Consider the following 23687-nt stretch of genomic DNA (forward strand, 5'->3'; position numbering starts at 1 on the left):
TTGGCTTACTGCATCAGAAGATACCATTTTTTGTACCTGTGTGTTAAGAAACTGTGCTCTGACTTTCTGCACACAGTTATAACCCACATGTTATTGCATCGGCCCCTATGTGAGATAAGTCATGAGGTTACAAGGTTCCTATAACAAAGAGCTGACAGATAGTGTGAGCATGAGCTGGTTAAATGACTCGCTCAGAATCAGACATGAAGTGGTGGTGGTGGAATTTGAACCTGGTATTATTTTCATTATGGTAGCATGGCTTCTTTCCCTTTCAATCATTAAGATTTATTGGAACATTGTAATATATTAATTGCAGAAATTCTGTCAAGGAGAAACAGTCACAACCCTTCAAGTTTATCAGGGGGTAGCAATAGAGGGTAGCAAGATAGTGAGAAATTCCTGCTGATAACAGCAGGAGTTGCTGTAGTAGAGGTGGGAGTAGAGATAGCAGGAATTGCAGTAGTAGAAGTGGAGTAGAGATATCAGGAATTGCAGTAGTAGAGGTGGCGTAGAGAAAGCAGGAATTGCAGTACAGATGAAGCAGATATAGCAGCAGGAGTAGCAACAGGAATTGCAGTAGTAGAAATGGAATGGAGGTAGCAGCAACAGCTCAGTAGTAGAGATGGAGCAAGGACAGCAGAAGGTGTTGCAATAGTAGAGATGAAACAGAGATAGTAGCAGGAATTGCAGTAGTAGAGGTGGAGGAAAGAAATCAGGAATTGCAGTACAGATGAAGCAGATATAGCAACAGGAGTAGCAGCAGGAATTACAATAGTAGAGGTGGAATGGAGATAGCAGCATTGGCAGTAGTAGAAGTGGAGCAAGGACAGGGGCAGGGGTTGCAATAGTAGAGATGGAATAGAGATAGCAGCAGGAATTGCAGTAGAAGATGTGGAGTAGAGATAGCAGGAATTGCAGTAGTAGAGGTGGAGTAGAGAAAGCAGGAATTACAGTACAGATGAAGCAGATATAGCAGCAAGAGTAGCAGTAGGAATTGCAGTAGCAGAGGTGGAATGGAGATAGCAGCAGCAATTGCAGTAGTAAAGGTGGAGCAGGGACAGCAGTAGGAATTACAATAGTAGACATGGAGTAGAGATAGCAGGAATTGCAGTAGTAGAGGTAGAGTAGAGAAAGCAAGAATTGCAGTATAGATGAAGCAGATATAGCAGCAGGAGTAGCAGCAGGAGGAATGGAGATAGCAGCAGCAATTGCAGTAGTAAAGGTGGAGCAGGGACAGCAGCAGGCATTGCAGTAGTAGACGTGAAGTAGAGAAAGCAGGAATTGCAGTACAGATGAAGCAGTTATAGCAGCAGGAGTAGCAGCAGGAATTACAGTAGTAGAGGTGGAATGGAGATAGCAGTATTAGTCACAGTAGCAGAGGTGGAGTAGAAAGAGCAGCAAGAGTAGCAGTAACTGTAGGAACATTACTTGTATTAATAGTAGAAGGAGTAGAGTACTGCAGTTTAATTGATGGCCATACAGCATCAGCTTTCAAGGGCTCTGCTACAATTGCAAAAGTGACCCAGATTTCTTTCTGGATAGATCCCTTAGTAATTATTATTTACAGTAGTCAGAGCTGAGGTGAATAGGTGATGCTATCTTCTACTTGCTGACCTTATTCCAAAAGAAGAGAAAAGCTTTACTCATACCCTTTGTCCTGTTGTTTCCTTGCAGATTGAGCCCCTCAGGGGCCCTGTGGAAGGAGGAACGCTTCTTACAATCCGAGGAAGGAACCTCGGCCGCAGAGTCAGCGACATCATTGATGCTGTGAGCATCGGTGGAGTGAAATGTGCCCTTCTTGAAGACAGATATGTGGTGTCTGAAGAGTGAGTGACCTGGACAGTAAAAATCTGGCATCTGTGGAACTCAATCAGCACCAGAGCTGCTGTTGTCCTGGTTTCTCATGTAGTGCTGTGGCCATTAGCTAACCATTCCCAGGAAAGGCCGAACCTACCCATCTAACACTTCTGCACTCTAGGAGGGAAGCCAGAAGCTCAGGAGCAGTGGGGTTAGACTACACCTAGGGGATACAAGCATTAGGAGGGAGGCCCATGACAAAACTCACAGCCTGATGTCTGATTGCTTTAGCCCTGCCGCACATCCCCATTGAGAATGGGTCATTCTAAATCAACTTAAAATAACATTTCAACGTAAGTAGGCACTCAAATGTTAAACTTCTCAGATCAAAGTGAATAATCCAGTATCATAATACTACCTAAAGCCTACGCTAAGATGATAATATAGCACTAAACACCCACACCAACATGATAATATAGCACTATACATCCACATTCCAATCTAACATGATAATATATATAGCACTATACATCCACTTCCCACTCTAACATGATAATATAGCACTAGACACCCACATCCCACTCTAACATGATAATTATGCACTATACATCCACTTCCCACTCTAAAATGATAATATAGCACTAGACACCCACTTCCCACTCTAACATGATAATATAGCACTATACAGCCACATCCAACATGATAATATAGCACTATACACCCACATCCCACTCTAACATGATAATTTAGCACTATACACCCACATTCCACTCTAACATGATAATATAGCACTATACAGCCACACCAACATGATAATATAGCACTATACACCTACAACCCACTCTAACATGATAAGATAGCACTATACACCCACATCAACATGATAATATAGCACTATAAACCCACATCCCACTCTAACATGATAATATAGCACTATAAACCCACATCCCACTCTATACAGCCACAATCCAGCTTTTTAACACAAGACACATGTTAGGTTGGTCATGTTGAAACGTTGCCTTCAGTTCAATAAAAAATAGTTCTAGCAGTTGAAAGAATGCTTTGTTAAACATAGTAACATAGTAAAGATGCAGAAAAAGACCAAATGGTCCATCTAGTCTACCCAGCAATTTGCTTTTAGTAACTGTGATTCCTTCCAGATTACCCCAAGCGTTCTGTTAAGGGTAGTTACTAGGGATGTGAAACGGGCTTCGGACGATTGAAAATATCGGACGATATTTTCAAAATCGTCAGAAATCGGGGGCTCCCCCAAAACGATAGGAAAACCCCACGATATTGATCATGGGGGTTCTCTTATCGTTTTGGGGGAGGGCGGGAAAAACAGCACACAAAAATAACCCCTAAACCCACCCCGACCCTTTAAAACTAATCCCTTAGCTTCCCCCACCCTCCTGACCCCCCAAAAAACATTTTACAGGTACCTGGTGGTCCAGTGGGGGTCCCTGGAGCGATCTCCCGCTCCCGGGCCGTCGGCTGCCACTAATCAAAATGGCGCCGATGGCCCTTTGCCCTTACCATGTGACAGGGTATCCGTGCCATTGGCCGGACCCTGTCACATGGTAGGAGCACTGGATGGCCCGTGCCATCTTGTGCTCCTACCATGTGACAGGGGCTGACCAATGGCACCGATAGCCCCTGTGACATAGTAAGGACAAAGGCTATCGGCGCCATTTTGAACACTGGCAGCCGATGGTCTGAGTGCAGGAGGTCGCTCCCGGACCCTCGCTGGACTTTTGGCAAGTCTTGTGGGGGTCAGGAGGGTCCCCCAAGACTTGCCAAAAGCCCCTGGTGGTCCAGCGGGGGTCCGGGAGCGATCTCCTGCACTCGGGCCATCAGCTGCCAGTAATCAAAATGGCACCGATAGCCTTTGCCCTTACTATGTCACAGGGGCTACCGGTGCCATTGGTCAGCCCCTGTCACATGGTAGGAGCACAAGATGGCACGGGCCATCCAGTGCTCCTACCATGTGACAGGGTCCGGCCAGTGGCATGGATACCCTGTCACATGGTAAGGGCAAAGGGCCATCGGCGCCATTTTGATTAGTGGCAGCCGACGGCCCGGGAGCAGGAGATCGCTCCAGGGATCCCCACTGGACCACCAGGTACCTGTAAAATGTTTTTGGGGGGGGTCTGGAGGGTGGGGGAAGCTAAGGTATTAGTTTTAAAGGGTCGCGGTGGGTTTTTTGTTTATCGGCTCTGGTGCAGCCGATAAACAAAATCGCGATTGGGCCCGATGAAAAAAAGCCACATGTGAATCGGAACCGGAATCCGAACCAATTCCGGTTCTGATTCACATCTCTAGTAGTTACTGCCGCTTCATGCAGTTTACTCCCATGCTTTTTGTTAAGGGTAGTGACTGCTGCTCCGTGCAGGTTACCCCCATGCTTTTTGTTAAGGGTAGTAACTGCCGCTCTGTGTAGGTTACCCCATGCTTTTTGTTAAAGGTAGTAACTGCTGCTTCGTGCAGGTTACCCCCATGCTTTCTGTTAAAGGTAGTAACTGCTGCTTCGTGCAGGTTACCCCCATGCTTTCTGTTAAAGGTAGTAACTGCTGCTCTGTGCAGGTTACACCCATGCTTTCTGTTAAAGGTAGTAACTGCTGCTCTGTGCAGGTTACCCCCATGCTTTTTGTTAAAGGTAGTAACTGCTGCTTCGTGCAGGTTACCCCCATGCTTTCTGTTAAGGGTAGTTACTGCTCCTTCATGCAGATTACCCCCATGCTTTCTGTTAAGGGTAGTAACTACCGCTCTGTGCAGATTACCCCCATGCATAAATGTTAGGTGGAGTCCATCCCACTGTGGCTCAAAGGTGTCAAGAAGGCTGGCAGGGCTGTGGTGGAGCCTATCCTTCCGTGGCCCAAAGAGAGGAGGAAACCCTGAGAGTGTGTGTGAGCCTGTGTATGTGAGAGAGAGCACAGGCATGTATATGAGAGAGGGAGCATGTAAGAGAATGAACATAAACTGTGTGTGAGTGAGTGTGTGTGTGTGAGGGAGAGAGAGAGAGAGAGAAGATAAAAATTTATGAGGTCCCCTCCAATCCATGATAATCTCAGGGTGACTGGAAATCAAAAGATCTAAGGCATGGAGAGCAGGAGTTTTAATTATTGGGTGTTATTTGATGTTTCTGCTGTTTTGAAATATTTTATTGGTGTTTTGGGAAATTTATAACATGTTGTAATTATTGGATGTTTTATTCATCAGATGTACTTGGATGCTTGACTTGAATGGATCCTTGGTCTGACCCAGTATGACAAATTTTTATGTTCTTATGTTCTTTGAAATATTTATTCTTTTTATTAGTATGGTTTTACTATTATGATTCATGATTTCTATTTCTTGATTTTGTTTGATTTTTATGTTGAATAGTAATGTTGCACTGTGTTCAGCATCTGGCTTGTTGTGATTTGCAGCTCAGTTTTTGTCTGCATATTTCTAATTATGCTTTATGGTCTGTGTATTCTGTATTTGTCTCCAATAGTTAACTGCAACCTGTGGATATATTTTGTGTAGTTTGTGAGGTATTAATATCATCTGAATAACATCTTGTATTCATTTTCTGAAAATGTTGATGCAATGTTATCAAATGATTTAAAAATAGTTATGCTGGGTAGCTAAACTGGCTAGGGCTTACTTTATTACATATAGGGTTCATAGGAGTTTTTCTTGTAATGTCTTATAGCCAAGTTGCCAGAAACATTTAATGGCAGGCCAAGGTATTCATAGTCTAGGGGTATGCTCTAATTTTTGGTTATTTAGACAAAATTTGAAATTTGTGTTAGAGATTTTTTGGCTCAGTTCTGCCGGTGATGTGTAATCCAGGGACACATGATTGAAGGAACTTAAAATAATATGTCTTTTTCTTCTGTATATGCAGCATTTCTATATCTTAAGAATGTGTATTTCTATATTTCTCAGACTAGTACTGGAGTGGTGGGTAGGTCAGGGGGAAAGTGTGCTCATCTCCGCTAATCCATGCAAATCTGATGGGGGTAGTGTTAGCTCTTCTTCCTCATCCTGTCTTACCCTTTGCCCACAAGGAGCAGGGATCAGTTGGGGGAGGGGGGCACCATCAACTATTTTCACACAGGGCGCCATGGCCTCAAGAGATAGGAGGCCCAGAGTGGTTGTGGTAGGCCCCATACCGCTATGGCCCAAATAGCTCAAAGGGTAATGTAACCAAAAACCTTTGCTCACAAATAAAAATGTTTGCTCACAGCAACTTAATTCTTAGAGGGAACATTGGTAGCAACTTCTGCTCTGTGCAGGTTACCCCCATGCCTTCTGTGGGTTCCGATATCCTAGGTAGCCTTTTGCCCTTGAATCTTGCATCCTTCTGTTTTCTTCCCATAATCCATGCATCTTTCTCCCTAATTCTCCTGATCCATGCATCTTTCTCTCCTTGATTCCCCTGATCCATGTATCTCTTTTCCCTTTATTCCCCTGATCCATGCATTCCTATCTCCTTGGGTCTTCTGATCCATGCATCCCTATCTCCCTGGTTCCCCTGATCCATGCATCCCTCTCTCCCTGGTTCCCCTGATCTACTCCCCCTCTCCTTCCTTGGGTTTCCTTGTTACCCCTAATCCATGCATCCCTTTCTCTTTTGTACCCCTGATGCATGCATTCTTGTCTTCAGTTCTGACAATTTATGCATTTTGTCCCGTTCTTGTTTCAGAATTGTATGCCGGACCGGAAAGGCCCTGGATGTATTTTCAGATTTCGTTTTAGTAAATGTCAGCAAAGAAGGGAAGTCCAATGAGAAGTACTCTTATGTGGTGAGTAAGATCATCTTTAATCAGATAGGATGCATGGCTGAAGTACTCTTTTGTGGTGAGTAAGATCATCATTAATCAGATAGGATGCATGGCTGAAGTACTCTTTTGTGGTGAGTAAGATCATCATTAATCAGATAGGATGCATGGCTGAAGTATTCTTATGTGGTGAGTAAGATCATCTGTAATCAGATAGGATGCATGGCTGAAGTACTCTTATGTGGTGAGTAAGATCATCTTTAATCAGATAGGATGCATGGCTGAAGTACTATTATGAGGTGAGTAAGATCATCTGTAATCAGATAGGATGCATGGCTGAAGTATTCTTATGTGGTGAGTAAGATCATCTGTAATCAGATAGGATGCATGGCTGAAGTACTCTTATGAGGTGAGTAAGATCATCTTTAATCAGATAAAATGCATGGCTGAAGTACTCTTATGAGGTGAGTAAGATCATCTTTAATCAGATAAAATGCATGGCTGAAGTATTCTTATGTGGTGAGTAAGATCATCTTTAATCAGATAGGATGCATGGCTGAAGTACTCTTATGTGGTGAGTAAGATCATCTTTAATCAGATAGGATGCATGGCTGAAGTACTCTTATGAGGTGAATAAGATCATCTTTAATCAGATAGGATGCATGGCTGAAGTACTCTTATGTGGTGAGTAAGATCATCTTTAATCAGATAGGATGCATGGCTGAAGTACTCTTATGTGGTGAGTAAGATCATCTTTAATCAGATAGGATGCATGGCTGAAGTACTCTTATGTGGTGAGTAAGATCATCTTTAATCAGATAGGATGCATGGCTGAAATACTCTTATGAGGTGAATAAGATCATCTTTAATCAGATAGGATGCATGGCTGAAGTACTCTTATGTGGTGAGTAAGATCATCTTTAATCAGATAGGATGCATGGCTGAAGTACTCTTATGAGGTGAATAAGATCATCTGTAATCAGATAGGATGCATGGCTGAAGTACTCTTATGTGGTGAGTAAGATCATCTTTAATCAGATAGGATGCATGGCTGAAATACTCTTATGTGGTGAGTAAGATCATCTTTAATCAGATAGGATGCATGGCTGAAGTACTCTTATGTGGTGAGTAAGATCATCTTTAATCAGATAGGATGCATGGCTGAAGTACTCTTATGTGGTGAGTAAGTTCATCTTTAATCAGATAGGATGCACGACTGATCACATATTTGTTTCCCAGTTATGCTGACAGATTGCCAAACTTTACATTATTTGACAGATAATTCATTCATCTAAAGACCTTATGCAAGCTTTGTGATATAAAATTCAGAATTTCACTGTGGCTTAATTAACAATATAACACCTATGATGTAATCAGAACCAACCAATAGCATGGCAGCTCAGATAGTATTTGATGACAAAAGAATGAATCTAAGCTGGATTGAAAATCAAAAAGAAAAGCCGCTGAAAAATCTCACTTTCAGCACTTCCTAGAGAATGAGTGAGCTCCCAGAAGTGAGCCCAGAAGTTCATGGGTCTGAGTTCTGTTCCTCCCAGGAGAGAACCCAGCACATCATGGTCTCTTCCTCCCAGGGGAGAGGCCAGCACACCACAGCCTGAGCTCTATTCTACCCCGTCAGGAACGCAGCACAGGCTGGCATTTTTTTCTTTCTGAGGCATCTGTCCGAGGTGATAGGGTGACATTCATTGATAAGGTTGCACAGCCCCTACGGCAGTTGCTTACAAACCCGATTATCCTCGTATGATATCAGATACAAAAGCAGAGGTTTTCCTTCCTCTTCAGAGCAAGAAAATCCCCTCTGTTTCCTTGTATGAGCTTCCAGGTTCTAACTTAGATCTGCTTTTGATAAACATTGGCATGGATTGCACAAGCAGAATGGATGATGTGTGTGTGTGTGTGTGTGTGTGTGTGTGTGTGTGTGTGTGTGTGCGTGTGTATGTGAGGGGAGTATACAGGAAGGTCTTGCATAAGTCATGAGTTAAATATATGCAATCCTTATGACTTACTGACATGAAATTCCCTCTTGAAACAAGAACCAATGCTGGGTGAACTGGTTGTGTCCATACTAGGTCACTTGTAAACATCTTATATGCTCATGCTGCTCTTTGGGAGGAAAGTAAGGACCTACACAGTGCAGCAGCTGAGTATTAGCAGACTCTGCAAAGACCTCTATTTTCTAACTCCCAGTTGTTTATATACGATATGTCTGGGCTGATGGACTCTCTTTGTCTGCAGGTCCCTGAGGTGCATTCCTTGTATCCCCGCTTTGGCCCTAAAGCAGGTGGAACCAAAGTCACCATCACCGGGAAGCATCTGAACATCGGTTCTGATCTGCGTGTGCTGGTCAATGACAGCCAGCAGTGCTCTGACCCTGTGTGAGTCCCTAGTCATTCCGTCACAGCTTACAATGTGTCTTGATCATGTGGACGATGACTTTCAGAGTGATTTTCCCGGGTAAATAGGTGCTTACCCGGGGTGAAGATCGACCCCCATGGGGCGGCTGAAAGTGCCCTCGGGCTTTCATAGCACACAGACTTCTAGTCACAGTAAATCGAGGTGTCCCTGGGGTGTGTTTAGGTCAGGAGAGTAAAACAGCCTCTCTATATCTGATTTGCAAATATATCTGCGCTGTTTTGTCCCCAGTTGGGTGTCTGTACAGGCAGCAGGTTGAGATGTATGAGAGCATTTTGAGATCGTGGATATTGAATGCAACTCTCAAAGGGAAATACCCGGGGTGGATAAAACATCCATGCATTCCAAGTACCTACACTGCGGGTGATTCAAAATTGACCCCTTGGTGTCTGCCAAAGCCACAGGTTATTTTTTTTTCTAAACTCAGGCTTTATTTTTCCTATTGGCTTAGAAAGAAAACTGGATTCCCGTGTTCTGCCCTCTGGTCTCTCTGCTTTTGCTAGAAGTTTGCAAAAATAATCCTACATTCCACATTCAAACACTGTGCCCTTATCCAAACAGCAGCTTCGGAAACTCCTGGATGCATTTGGGGAGCTTTCCATGGACTCTCCGGTGTAACAGGTGCAGATGCCCAGCACTCTGTGATTCAGCCTATGACCCCTGCATGTCCATCCCAGTAATACATTTTTTATAGAATTACAGTATTACAGAAGAATAAAGCACAAGGCAAGACATGAAAGCCAAAGATGGTCTTTCTCCCTGCATATATTTTGGCCCCCATATTACCCCAATTCTGCAATCATTACACTGGCTTCCCATAAAGTTCAGGGTAAAATATAAAATTCTCTCCACTATCCATGGATCCACACAATCCAACCTCCACATGGCTCTGTTCTTTACTTCGGATTTACAAACCTGCACGACATCTAAGATCACTCACTCAAAATCTCCTAGATATTCCCTCACCCAAACAAGCCAGGCTAGATGTTACCAGAAAGAGAGCTTTCTCGGTAGCCGGTCCAATACTTTGGAATTCTCTTCCAAATCCACTGCGGTTAATATCAAATCCCTCTCATTTCAAAAAATCACTTAAAACTTATCTTTTCCAACTTGCATTTAATATTCCCACCCAAGATCAAACTTAACATTTAACATATACCACCGACTTATCTATAGCATTCATCCATCTTACTCATTTCATCACATTCCCCCCCTCCCTCTCAGTCTCATCATTGTTCTCTCACCCCATTACCTTCCTCCCCTTTTTCCTTCCCTTCCCCCAGCAACAGTAAGTCCCATGGCAACAATGTTTTACGTTTTATTTTACTTTGAGTAAATGATTTATTTTATGCTAGAATTTCTTCTAGCTATTAATTAACTTTATGTACATTTTAAATTTAATTTGATTTTGATTGTTTTTTCTTTAAATTTTCATTTTACCCACTGTAAACCGTTTTGACAAAATTTATTTTTATAAAACGGTATATACGGTAAATACTTTTAAATAAATAAATAAATGTTGGAAGTAATTTTTACTTCTAAAATTAAGAAGATGTAATTCATTAATTTAAAAAAAAAAATTGTCCTTTTTGACATCAGCCCAATGGCAGAGACCTAGGTTTGACCTTTCTCAAACATGACTTGTGATCATCAAGTCAACAGGGACTGGTGAGACTGCCCAGAATGGCAGGGAATCCCAGTCATAGCACAACACTGACACTTAGAGTTGGAAATCGAGGTGCACATGCAGTGGTGGTGCTGCCTCTCCAGGGTCTCCAGCCCCAGGATGGCAGGGAATCCCATTCATAGCACCGGAGGTGGGAATCGAGGTGCACATGCACTGGTGGTGCTGCCACTCCAATGTCTTCAGCCCCAGGATGGCAGGGAATCCCAGTCATAGCACATCATTGGCACCTAGAGGTGGGAATCGAGGTGCATGCACATGCCCTGGGTTCCAAAGGGAGTTGTAGTTTATCATGATGGTGGCAGGCTCTGAAAAGGAGGAGGAGAAAAACAGAGCAAACCAGAATCCGCTTAGCATGATTCATCACTGTAAGTGGACTATAAATATTTTAGTAAATAAAAAGAATGGCAATGTTATTACTATTCTTTCAAAATCATGAGAATGTTTTAAGTCTGTGTAAAGAACCATTTAAGGTTTAAAATAAATTAATATTTAGTGTAATACGTCTCTGCACCTCATGACCCAGCCAACCCATCTAGTCCCATTACGCACCTGGGTGTTTTGTGCCCACAGCCTTTAATTTGCACCAAGCAAGCACATCCCAGCTGCTTCTTGCCCTCATTTTGAGCTAAGATCAAGTGTTAAAGTCTGAACCATGGGCTGAGAATGGTGCCTTCTAGGCTGTTTGGCTGAGATTTAGATGCTTTGGACTGTGGTGGTGGAGGTGGTGGTGGTGGTGGTGATTATTGCTTTACCACCTGATCCTTTTGGAGATATGACACCATTTGGATCCTGGACAAATCAGGCAGTTTATGCCTTCTCTTAAAAAAAAAAAAAAAAAGTAATAATAAAAAGTTTCCCGTCTGCTTGTAGCCTGTCCCTGGACTGCTCTCTAACTCATCTTTCTTTGACAGGCGTCTGGACAGTACCATCATATGTACGATGCCAGCGGTGCCCTTTATTTCTGAGGCTGTGCACGTCTGCGTCCAGTTTGAGAGAGAGTCTTGTATCAGCAGCAATCTCACGTTCAGCTATCGGAAGGACCTCATCATCTACAGCATCACGCCTACAAACAGCTTTGTTAGGTAACAGCTGTCTGTCTGTGGGCCTATTTGAGCAGCATTGCCAGAGCAATGAAAGCTCTACGTGAAGCCACACTATGCCAGTCAGATTTCCCACTGGTGCCACTTGGGATGGTAGCTGCTGCTGTTATTGTCATGCCAGAGCAAATAGTCCAAAGGCAGAAATGGAATCTACACTTGAGAAGTCCACAAAAAAAAACAAAAAACCTGTGGGACAATGTGTTCCAAAGGATCAGTCCTGAGTCCTGAACAACCAAAAAGCTCTTCCAAAGTTGCTGATGGAAAAAAATATATCTTTATTGTCAGTGATCAAAAACATGAGGTCCAACAAAACATAATAAAGTCCTCGGACAAGGATTGTGTTTCGCCATTGGGCTATTTCAGGAGGGACGCAGAAACGTAAAAACAAATAATAGCAAACAGAATGTTAGGAATTATTAGGAAGGGAATGGTTAATAGAACGGAAAATGTCATAATGCCTCTGTATCGCTCCATGGTGAGACCGCACCTTGAATACTGTGTACAGTTCTAGTCACCGCATCTCAAAAAAGATATTGTTGCAATGGAGAAGGTTCAGAGAAGGGCAACCAAAATGATAAAGGGGATGGAACAGCTCTCCTATGGGGAAAGGCTGAAGAAGTTAAGGCTGTTCAGCTTGGAGAAGCTTGGAGATGATCTTACTGCTGAGGGGGGATATGATAGAAGTTATTAAAATTATGAGAGGTCTTGAACAAGTACATGTGAATCGGTTATTTACACTTTTGGATAATAGAAGGACTAGGGGGCACTCCATGAAGTTAGCAAGTAGCACATTTAAGACTAATCAGAGAAAATTCTTTTTCACTCAACGCACAAGTAAGCTCTGGAATTTGTTGCCAGAGGATGTGGTTAGTGCAGTTAGTGTAGCTGGGTTTAAAAAAAGTTTGGATAAGTTCTTGGAGGAGAAGTCCATAAACTGCTATTAATCAAGTTGACTTAAGGAATGGCCTCTGCTATTACTGGCATCAGTAGCATGGGATCTTCTTGGTGTTTGAGTACTTGCCAGGTTCTTGTGGCTTGGTTTGGCCTCTGTTGGAAACAGGATGCTGGGCTTGGTGGATCCTTGATCTGACCCAGCATGGCAATTTCTTATGTTCTTATGTTTATGCACTTGATGAAGAATCAAAAATATGCACCAAAGGGAAAACATATCAGCAAGCACTTACCAAATGCTGATCAAACAGTGACAATAGGCAAAAGCTCAAACGGCACCAAAACACCATAAACCAAGGTAGAACTGCTTTTAAGAAAATTCAAAAGAAGCACCAACAGAAAATCATGTGACCCCCACATACCCAATTAAAAATACTCATAGGTTAGCCACATAAATAATTATTTATTTTATTTATTTATTTGTTTTATATACTGACATTAAACATGGGTATCACATCGGTTTACATGATAACCTTTGTGATAATGCGACAGCAGTCATATTATCTTTACATTGTAATATTGTAGAAAACACAAATACGTATTGATTTAACAGTTATAACATTATAAACATTGATTAATTAGTTAATTGATTAATTAATTAATTAGTTTGCCGCAAGCTGTCAAGACACTTTAAAGAAAGAAAAAGAGAAGAGGAAAGACAAGGGACAGGAGGCCCAGTGCAGCACAATACTGAGTCCCAGCACAGAGCCAGCAACAGAGTGGTGCTTAGAACCCAGAGGTGCTAGACCCCTCCAGGGACATGATGTGTTCCAGAATTTAGAGGGAGACTTCTGGTAGTCCTGGGTTTTGGACTCCATCTTCTGATGCATCGTGATACTTATGGTGCTGGAGTACAAAGCTCAACAACCAGAGCTGGTCAAAAGTCTTCCTCCAAAATCTTCACTCGCATTAGATGCTTGGGCCAGCCACTTGTGTAATTCTGTCATGCTCTCAGGATGTCTGTGTGAGCTAAATGTTCACAGTTCATATAAGATGCTGTTTCTGTGTATATAGCTCCTATGGAAAACAGGCTAAAGATGGCCCTAACTCCTTACTGCCCAGCCATGGCAGATGCTAGACTCTGGACCTGTCTTGGCACCTGTGTTGATGGCATGAATCCGCTGCAGTGTCCTTGCTTTACTTCTGTGTCCCTAATGCATATGATGTTCTGTTTTAGTGGTGGAAGGGTCATCACCCTTGAAGGGGAGGGATTTGACATGGTTCAGAATATGTCAATGGTGGTGCAGAAGATTGGGAAGGAACAAACAGTGAGTCTCTTCCTTATCCTTCTCTGATTATTGATTTGGGATGAGTGTATGGTTTTATTTATTTTATTTATTTATTTATTTAAGGATTTATATACCGGAGGTTCCTGTATAATATACATATCACCCCGGTTTACAATGAACAGTAACTATCGCTTCAAGTTAGCGGTTTACAATGAACATAGTTAATCCAAGAAACAGAATAAAATATATATATATAACAATGCTAACAGTTAATAAATAACAATTAATAAATGAAAATAAACGCAATAACAATTAATAAATAATTAATAAATAAACAACAATAAATATCAATGAAAAATGGCAATAAAAAATGACAATAAATAAAATACAATAGCGGTTGGTAAAATAACATGAGGGTTAATGAGAAAATAACATGGTTAAATAACAAGGTTATGTGAAATATGCTGGGGTGATCGGAAAATAATTTGTTGTAAAGTGCTTTGTTTTCGAGGAAGGCAGTATGAAAGGGTAACATATAATACAACATCTTTAGCAGATTGTTACCCTGCATTTAGCAGATTATTAATCTGAGCTGCACATTTTTACAGGACTTTTACTCTGTGCAAGGCAGATACATACAATATCTGTACCAGGGAATACACCCTGTATTTTATTCACTAAGGCTCAGAATGAGAAATGATTTTGTGAATCAGGCCCTAATATCTTTATTAGGTCTTCACGATAGACAGCCAGACTGGTTTATTATTCTAAGCTGGACATCCTTACAGGTATTGCTCCTGGTAGATATCGCCATTTTACTTCTTACAAGAGCGGCCACTGTCTTGCATGCCGTCTTAGTGCCACATGCTCTCTCATATACTTATGTACTCTCATGCACTGTCATGTTGTCTCTCTCTCTCTTGCCTTTTCTTTCCTGTACTGCTTTCTGTGTTTCTTCTCTTTCTTAGTGATAGTTCTCCATTTCTTTGCAGAACTGTGCTGTCCTTAGTCCCGCTGTGATTTCCTGCCCGTCTCCAGCAGTCTTCAACCGCTCTTTAGGAACTAAGTCAGCTCTGGTAGACTTCTACATCAATGACATTCTCTACAAGGACCCCAGGCCTGGCCCTGAAGAACATCTACCCACTGACGAGCCGGTGCACAGCAGCAAGTTTAGCCTGGATTACTACCCAGATCCCCAGTTCTTCACAGCTAAGAAGGAGAAATGGATCAAGCACCACCCTGGAGAGCCCCTGACGCTGGTGATTCATGTAAGACGCATACAGTATACTTAGCATTGTTCTGGGAAAGGGAAAGAAAGCCACAGGCACACACTTCACAAAGCCTAAAACTTTAGATATAGATGCCATGAAACCTCCGGCTCTAAAATACCAGTATATTTTGTAATAATGCCTTCTGCTTGCCTGAAAACCCTGGTGTGAGATTTTATTGCCTAAAGTGCATGACAGGACAGAGATGAAAGATACATCTCCCACAGAGGCCGATGTAATAAGCTGTGTGTTAAGACTGTGCACTGAAATTCAGCACACAGTTTCTTATTGCACGGGCAAAGAAGATTTAACTCCTAATGCAGTAAGCTAATCGTATGCTAATGCAATGGAGCTTTAAAATAAATTCACTGACCCAAATATGTGCATAAAAACATGCATAGTGTGCTTAACATGATTTGTGCACATAAACCATGTTTTCCGCACATAAAATAAACTTAAGAGTACAAAAAATGTTGTGCTCCTAATTCATGTTTTGTGCACACAACTTTTGTGCAAATAAATCATATTCTACGCACAACAACGTGCACAAACCCTGTTTTATAAACAGAAAACATTTCTGGTCATACTTAACTCAGATTTTATGCCCGAAGAACATGATTTGTGCACAAACCGTGTTTTCTGTGTGGAAATCCTGAGCACAGGACCTTCCTCACCGACAACTCCAGGTTCAGCTGCATAGACTGGCAGTGGCCCCAGGAACTTCATTCCCAAGCCTACAGACTAGGGATGTGAATCGTTTTTTGACGATTTAAAAAATTGTCCGATATATTTTAAATCATCAAAAATCGTTAGAGGCACGATACAATAGGAATTCCCCCGATTTATCGTCAAAAATCGTAAATCGGGGGAGGGGGAGGGGAAGGGGGAGGGCGGGAAAACCGGCACACTAAAACAACCCTAAAACCCACCCCGACCCTTTAAAATAAATCCCCCACCCTCCCGAACCCCCCCAAAATGTTTTAAATTACCTGGGGTCCAGTGGGGGAGTCCCGGTGTGATCTTCCACTCTCGGGCCACGGCTGTCCCCCGATGTCACGAGCGCAGGAGATCGCTCCCGGACCCCCGCTGGACCCCCAGGGACTTTTGGCCAGCTTGGGGGGGCCTTCTGACCCCCACAAGACTTGCCAAAAGTCCAGCGGGGGTCCGGGAGCGACCTCCTGCACTCGGGTCATATTGCCGTATTGCAAAATGGCGCCGGCCATACAGCCATATGGCCGGCGCCATTTTGCAATACGGCCATACGGCCGGCGCCATTTTGCAATACTCGGGCCGTATTGCTATGACAGGGCAAAGGTAGCGCCGGCGCCATTTCTATTAACGCAGCCGTGGCCCGAGAGTGGAAGATCACACCGGGACCCCCCCCACTGGACCCCAGGTAATTTAAAACATTTTGGGGGGGTTCGGGAGGGTGGGGATTTATTTTAAAGGGTCGGGGTGGGTTTTAGGGTTATTTTAGTGTGCCGGTTTTCCCGCCCTCCCCCGATTTACGATTTAAACGATTTTTAAAAAAACAAAACCACGACGATCAGATTCTCTCCCCCCCCCCCAGCCAAAATCGATCGTTAAGACGATCGATCACACGATTCACATCTCTACTACAGACCTCTCTCTGCACGTGAGGGCACTAACCAACATGTACAATTGTACCCACGCACTGCTGCATTGGGAGTAAAGTTTGCACAGAAAAAAATGTGCACACAACTGTGGTTAAAACTCTGCCCTCTGCCGAGTGCACCTTACTACATTGGCCTTCATTTAGCAATTCTCTCAGGAGCAATTGCTCTGGCAGAGGAATCCAGGCTGAGGGCCAGGATCAGGTCAGGGCACCCAGTTCTAGCGCTGCCACAGGCCCGAGCAGTTCAAGGTTCCTACTGCCACTCCCACGTCTCATTTTCCCACAGAGTCTCTTCCAAGGCACATTATAGGGAATTTTGCTTTTATTGCCCGTAGATTTCTAGCTATTGTGCTGGAGATGACTGTTCTGTAGCCCTTGGACACGGAAAGAGAATAAAAAACAGGAGAGGGACTTTCCTATGGAATGTAAAGTGAAAGAAACAGGAAGGTTGCGAGGGTCCCCCAGGGACAGTGCGTTTCCAGCCTTAGGTCAGGGTCACAGGGTTCTGCTTCCGTGCTGAGATAAAATAGAGTTCCTGCTGTAGTTCTCAATTACCTGCCCCTCCCCCCCCCCCCCCCCCCCATCTCATGGCCTTGTTCTCTTAATGCAAAGCCTCCCGTCTGTTTTCCATTGTGCGTTCTGTAAGCTCCCAGGAGTAGGGACCGCCCATTATTGGGGGGGGGTGCAATTTCTGGACTGCCTGCAGAGCTGCAAAGTCCATGGCTTCCTTTTACCCAAAGTGAAAGCAGGGGGCACTTGTAAGTAAAAAGCCCCCGCACAGACTTGCAACCTGATTTTTCTGCAGATACTTTTTTTTCCCCAATAAAAATACAAAATCTCTGCCCTAACCCTTTCCCCAGGAACAACACCACCGTAGAGCAGGTGTGAGTCGGCGTAGCGTGGAAGCAGGCGTGCCCTTCTGCCCGCATACAGGGTAGGGAATAATGAAAGAGCCCATGGCCACTGGTGAAACGGCTTTGCAAATTGCATTCCTAATGTCTCCGTATGCAGGGTTGGTGCTAGGGTATTAGGCGAACTTTCCGCCTTGCCCGCCACCACCCACACCAGCCCTGGCCCTCGCCCCAGCCTCGACCTTCCCTCCCATGTAAAAATTATGCATTTAAAATAATAGATTTTACCTGAAAAGGGACATTCAGGTATAGGTTTCTGAGATAAAAGTATCACTTACAGCAGTGCATGTAAATATAATATACATATTTATTTATTTATTTATTTAGATTTTTTTATATACCGGCATTCGAGACAGCAGTCACATCATGCTGGTTCACATAAAACAGGGGTGCAAAGTAAACATAACAATAACAATGGTGCTGAAAAGGCAGTTACATATAACAAGGTGATAAGAACTTGGCTTAGAGGAAGAGAAAGGACAGGTTATTAATTTACACAAGTAAACGATAGGAGATAAGGTCGACCATAGTGTAGATGGAGATTAGGGGTGGCTTGGAAGTATTAGATCAAATAGACATATTGTATGTCAACCAGAAAATCCTGCTAAAAAGCAAAAAAAAAAAACCAAAAAACCAATTGGAACCCATATGGTATTAGACCTGTTGTAATGCGTGTTGGGTGTAGGCTTCGCACTCAAAGCCATAAGTGAAGTGAATTACAATTACACTATAGCAAACCTCCCATACCAAAACAGCACTAAATAACAGTACTCATATCGTAACAACCCTACCTATGAAAAGGTAACACTGTAACTATTACCCCAGGCCCTAAAACACCAATACATCTCCTAGCAGAAAACAGAATAAGCCCAGCTGCTATAGAACCGTACACAGAACCTACACGCTAGCAGAATACCTCAAGTTTGAACACACATGCAGAACACAGACAAAACCTTACCAAATACAGAATAAAGAGACCATAAGGTAAAAAATGTGCAGACAAAAACAGAACTGGAAACCATGACACTAGACTCTGGATGCAGCACAACAATGGGAAAACAGAAACACTGCCATTCTTCATAAAATATCAAACAATAAAATGAAGAAATATAAAACATCAATAATAGTAGTAAAAGGACTATTTCAAAATAGCAGACAAATAGAATGTCATCCAATAATTAAAAACTCATAAAAATAAAATGTTCCAACTTCAAAACAAAAATTGAAAAAACCGTGCACACATCAAATATTAACATCCACTGATTAAAACTAACAAGATTATAAAATGAACCACTCACCATACCTGGGAACTTTTGATTTCTAGATGCCCTAAGATTGTCATGGATTAGCTGATGAGGTGGGGAGCAGGGGTTGTTATGCACATACTTTCTCCTTTCTTTCTCATAATCACACACATAATTATACACATTTGTGTTCTCTCACACACACACACAGACTCTCCCACACATGCACACACTACCAGACACACACACACAAACATATGCTCTCTCTCACAGCCTCTCTCCTTCACAAACACAAGCCCTCATTCACTCAGGCAGGCCCGCCTCTCACACACACACATGGGTCCCTTGTCTCATTCACAGTCACACACGTACCCTCATACAGGCTCGCTCTCTCTCTCTCTCACATATATATTCCCTCATAGAGGCTCCATCTCTCTCTCTCACACACACACCTTCCCTCTGTCTCTCTCTCATACAGACACTCTCTGTCTCTTGCATACACACACACCCCTTCACACAAGCTCCCTGACTCTCTGGCACACACACCCTTACACAGACACCCTTTCTAACACACACACACATGCACTCTCACTCCCTCACACAGGCTCCCTCTCTTTGTCTCACACACACACACACACACAAACAAAGGTGCCCTCTGTTTTTAAACTCTTTTAACTCTTTTTATATGAGAGAAAATGACACTGAACAAACTATCAATTGCAAAGGCTTCTTAAGAGTTAAAAGAGTTTAAAAACACCTCACAAGCCCGCCTCTCACACACACATCCTTCCAATCTCTCTCTGGCTCACAGGCAGTCTTGGTCTCTCCTTCTTCCTTCTGCAGGTGTATGGGTTCTGCCCCCAGTTCTCCCCGGTCTATCTCTTCTGTTGTTTGCCATTCCCAGGCCTCTCTCTCTCTCTCTTCTGCCATGGATGGGATGGGCTCCATCTGTGGCTCTGCTGGCACAAATCTTTGACCGTCAGCAGAATGAGTTCCACTTGCGGCTCACCAAGTCTCTGCTCCAGTTAGCTGTGAGTGGGATGGGCTCTACTCGCAGTCCGCTGAGTTGCTTGTTCTCTCGGCCATGAGCAGGATGGGCTCTGCTTATGGCCCGCTGAGTCTCTTACCCTCTGGGCCGTGGCTCCATATGGCTGCTCTTTGCCGCCACCTAATGGTTGGTGCCCTAGACGACTGCCTAGTTCGCCTAGTGGATACGCCGACCCTATCTGTATGGCGCTGCCTACTTCTGGCGTGTGTGGTACAAATCATAACAATAACAACAATACAGTACAATGCAACTCCATTGGTAGTTAGCACGTGCCTTTCCTAATAAAAGCCCAAGGCAAGATACAACAAATTACAAAACAATGGTCTGGTGAGGCAACAAACTTTACAGCCAGTGTTTAGACCTTTAAAACCATCACTGGCACACTTTCATGCTGGTGAAGATTTTAAAGGCTTGCATAATCTGTGCACATGATTGCAGCAGTTTGAAATTCTGTGACTTTTCATCAAAATTTTCCCCCATCCTCTTCAGTTTTTGCTCCACATGTCATATACCCTAGACCGCCGGTAGCACATTCATGCAGGTGAATTTTCTCATTTTCCACTCATCCTGATTCATCGTTTGAGGTGCTTTGACTTCTCTCTGCACTCTGACACTTGTGTCTAACAGAGCATCAGTTCGTTCACCAAAAAAAGTGTTTTCTTTCACTGGCAGTCTAAAATATATCAGCATAAAAATGTGCCAGTGGCAGTTCTAGGGTGCAGTTTTTTTACTACTTTACATGCACAATAAATGTTTTCATTTTTGTTTTTAAAGATTGTGTTGGTTATTTTCTCTAATTTTATGTTAACTTTAAAACATTTACTATCAAAACCCAAAGATCTACAATAATTTCCTTTATTTTAAATCATATGATACTAATGGTAAAGAAACTAGTGTTGTCACAGACTGTACCACCAAAACTTTCAAATAAATAGGGAAAATGTAAAAATATTGTCTGCATTTAATACAAAGCTTCAATTTGTGCACCAAAAATATTTGTTTTCTTTCAATTATGGAGCCTAAAACACAGTGGCATAAAAACATGCTGGAGGCAGTCCTGGGGTATACAAAAAATTTGGCGGTTTTACTTTCTTGACCTGAAATGATTAGCCTAGAAGGGATTTGGGAGTAATTGTTATATTATCTTGCACAGATGGCCCAGTTTTTTCCCCAGTACCAAGCATTGGCTACAGATGTCAATATGTATGAAAAAAGACATTTCCATGATTCAGCACAAGGTAGACAAATTAGAGGTGAAAGTGTCAGCTACACAGGACTTGGGAACTTCTTTGGTCAAGAGACATCATCCATAGTAACATAGAAACAGTCAGTAGAAGAAGAACAAATGGTCCATCCAGTCTGCCCAGCAAGCTGTACATGGGGCAACCGCTGCTCCATGCAGACCACCCCCAAGCCCTCTGTCAAGGGTAGCAACTGCTGCTCTGTCCAGGTCCCCCCATTATATTAGGGTAGTAACTGCCGCTCCATGCAGGTCATCCCAAAGCCTTCTGTTAAGGGTAGTAACTGCCGCTCCATGCAGGTCATCCCAAAGCCTTCTGTTAAGGGTAGTAACTGCGCTCCATGCAGGTCATCCAGCCTTAGGGTAGTAACGCCGCTCATGCAGGTCATCCCAAAGCCTTCTGTTAAGGGTAGTAACTGCCGCTCCATGCAGGTCATCCCAAAGCCTTCTGTTAAGGGTAGTAACTGCCGCTCCATGCAGGTCATCCCAAAGCCTTCTGTTAAGGGTAGTAACTGCCGCTCCATGCAGGTCATCCAAAGCCTTCTGTTAAGGGTAGTAACTGCCGCTCCATGCAGGTCATCCCAAAGCCTTCTGTTAAGGGTAATAGCTGCCGCTCCATGCAGGTCATCCGAAAGCCTTCTGTTAAGGGTAGTAATTGCCACTCCATGCCAATTACCCCCAAGCCTTCTATTAAGGGTTGTAATAGTTACACTCAAAACCAAGTAGAGCATAAGAACCTCAGGCTTATTAATTTTGCTATGTGGACATTGATTTCCCCAGTGGATATGTTCAAGAAATATTTAGCTGAGGTTTTGAGAGTGCCAAAAAAATGATTTCTACCTATATTGAGAGTATATTATGCCGGCTTATAAAAAGTCAATGGGAATGATGTGCCTGCTCAGTCCTCGTTGGATATTGCTGGCATTAGGTATGCATTCTCTGATCCAGCTTAATTTGATTAGTTTATTAGTGAAAGACAAGTTTCAGCTCAATTCTCAATGCCTTATTTGCCAACAGTGGCTTCTCTTGTAAATTAACTCTTAGATTTCATACATTTGGAAGATTAGGTCTTCGGCTATGTTTAGTGCTATTCCTTTTCTGTTAGTTTGATATATTTTACTTGGCTTAATAACGTTCCTCCTCCATTCTGGGGACTGAAGTTATGCATTGCATTTATTATTTTACTAGGAGGCTAATATTCAAAATGGTATTGATATTAAATGCTTTATAATGAGCTATCCATCTAGAATTTAAGTCAGGGTGTTTTGGGGAGGAGCAGATTTAGCCAGATAAGTTATCAGGCTATCTTAACTAGCCACTCCTTTGCTGAATATCAGCCCCTAGACTACTGTTTTCTTTTCTTACCACTATCTTCTATAGCATTATTCTTTAACAAGTATTGTCTTGGTTGTATAATTTGAAATTACTATAAATAAAAAGGTTAAAAGAAACATTACCAAACAATGAATACATAAAAATCTTCTGAAAAAATAGCAAAACAGCAAAAATGTAAAAACAATCATGTAGAAATAAATACAAATTAAAAACTAGCATACAAATACTTCATAAATAAAGATGAATAATTATAAGTGGACCAAGCTAACAGAATAAAAGGAGGGTAACAGAAAGTTCTATAAAATGAAAATAACCATAAAGTTGAGAGACATTTGACTTATAAACAGACTATTTTAATGCTACTTCAAAAAGCCATTTCTTTTTGGCCTGAATGACCTTCCTGAAAGCCAAATAGCTGCCAGACACACACACACACCTCTTTGGAAATTTTATTCCAATGCCATGGGGGCAATGCAAGAAATGGAGGATAAAGACCAAATTGGCCCATTCGGTCTGCCCAGTTGCACTTCTCCGGTTAATAAATTCCCATACTCAACCCAACACCAGTTCCCCATTCCTCGCTTTTTTTACCTGAACTTTCAGCCCCTTTCCTTCCATATCAGTCCCAAGCATGCCCAGAATTTGCTAAAGTGCTGGACTCCACCGCCTCCTCTGGTGGCCACTTCGGGCCTTGTCACTTGTTTCCTCTGCGATTCTTGCAAGACTAACAGTAAATTCAACATCCAGGTCCCCCTCTACATCTTATTAACCAGCTTGCCAACAATCCTTACAACCACCAAAGCCAGTGAAGCCATCATCCAAAATATACAGCCTCCCCATGCTCTTTGGTTTTTAACCATGGTCCCTTCATTGTCCTTGGAAGCCCAAGCAGTCACACCACTGTTAGAGCTGTACCCGCTGCTCCATGCAAGGTTATTCTTGGAAGCCTGATGCGGCCTTGCCACTGCTGTTTAGGTAGTAACAGTGGCAAGATTGAATTATAAAGCAGTCACTCTCTCAGTAACCCCCTCATCTCTCA

At 42.8% G+C, this 23687-nt stretch overlaps 1 protein-coding gene across 1 annotated transcript in view; it reads left to right on the forward strand.

Moving 5' to 3' along the window:
- PLXND1 (plexin D1) overlaps nucleotides 1–23687 on the forward strand; it is a 166005-nt gene that overhangs the window by 72219 nt on the left and 70099 nt on the right. The window contains exons 13-18 of the mRNA XM_029601413.1: nucleotides 1675–1826; nucleotides 6491–6590; nucleotides 8823–8962; nucleotides 11598–11768; nucleotides 13915–14005; nucleotides 14959–15234. Of these exons, the coding sequence (XP_029457273.1) occupies nucleotides 1675–1826; nucleotides 6491–6590; nucleotides 8823–8962; nucleotides 11598–11768; nucleotides 13915–14005; nucleotides 14959–15234 (930 nt within the window). The remainder of the gene's footprint in view (nucleotides 1–1674; nucleotides 1827–6490; nucleotides 6591–8822; nucleotides 8963–11597; nucleotides 11769–13914; nucleotides 14006–14958; nucleotides 15235–23687) is intronic.

The sequence above is a fragment of the Rhinatrema bivittatum genome, chromosome 4 (genome assembly GCF_901001135.1).
Source record: "Rhinatrema bivittatum chromosome 4, aRhiBiv1.1, whole genome shotgun sequence".
Classification (NCBI taxonomy): Eukaryota; Metazoa; Chordata; class Amphibia; order Gymnophiona; family Rhinatrematidae; genus Rhinatrema; species Rhinatrema bivittatum.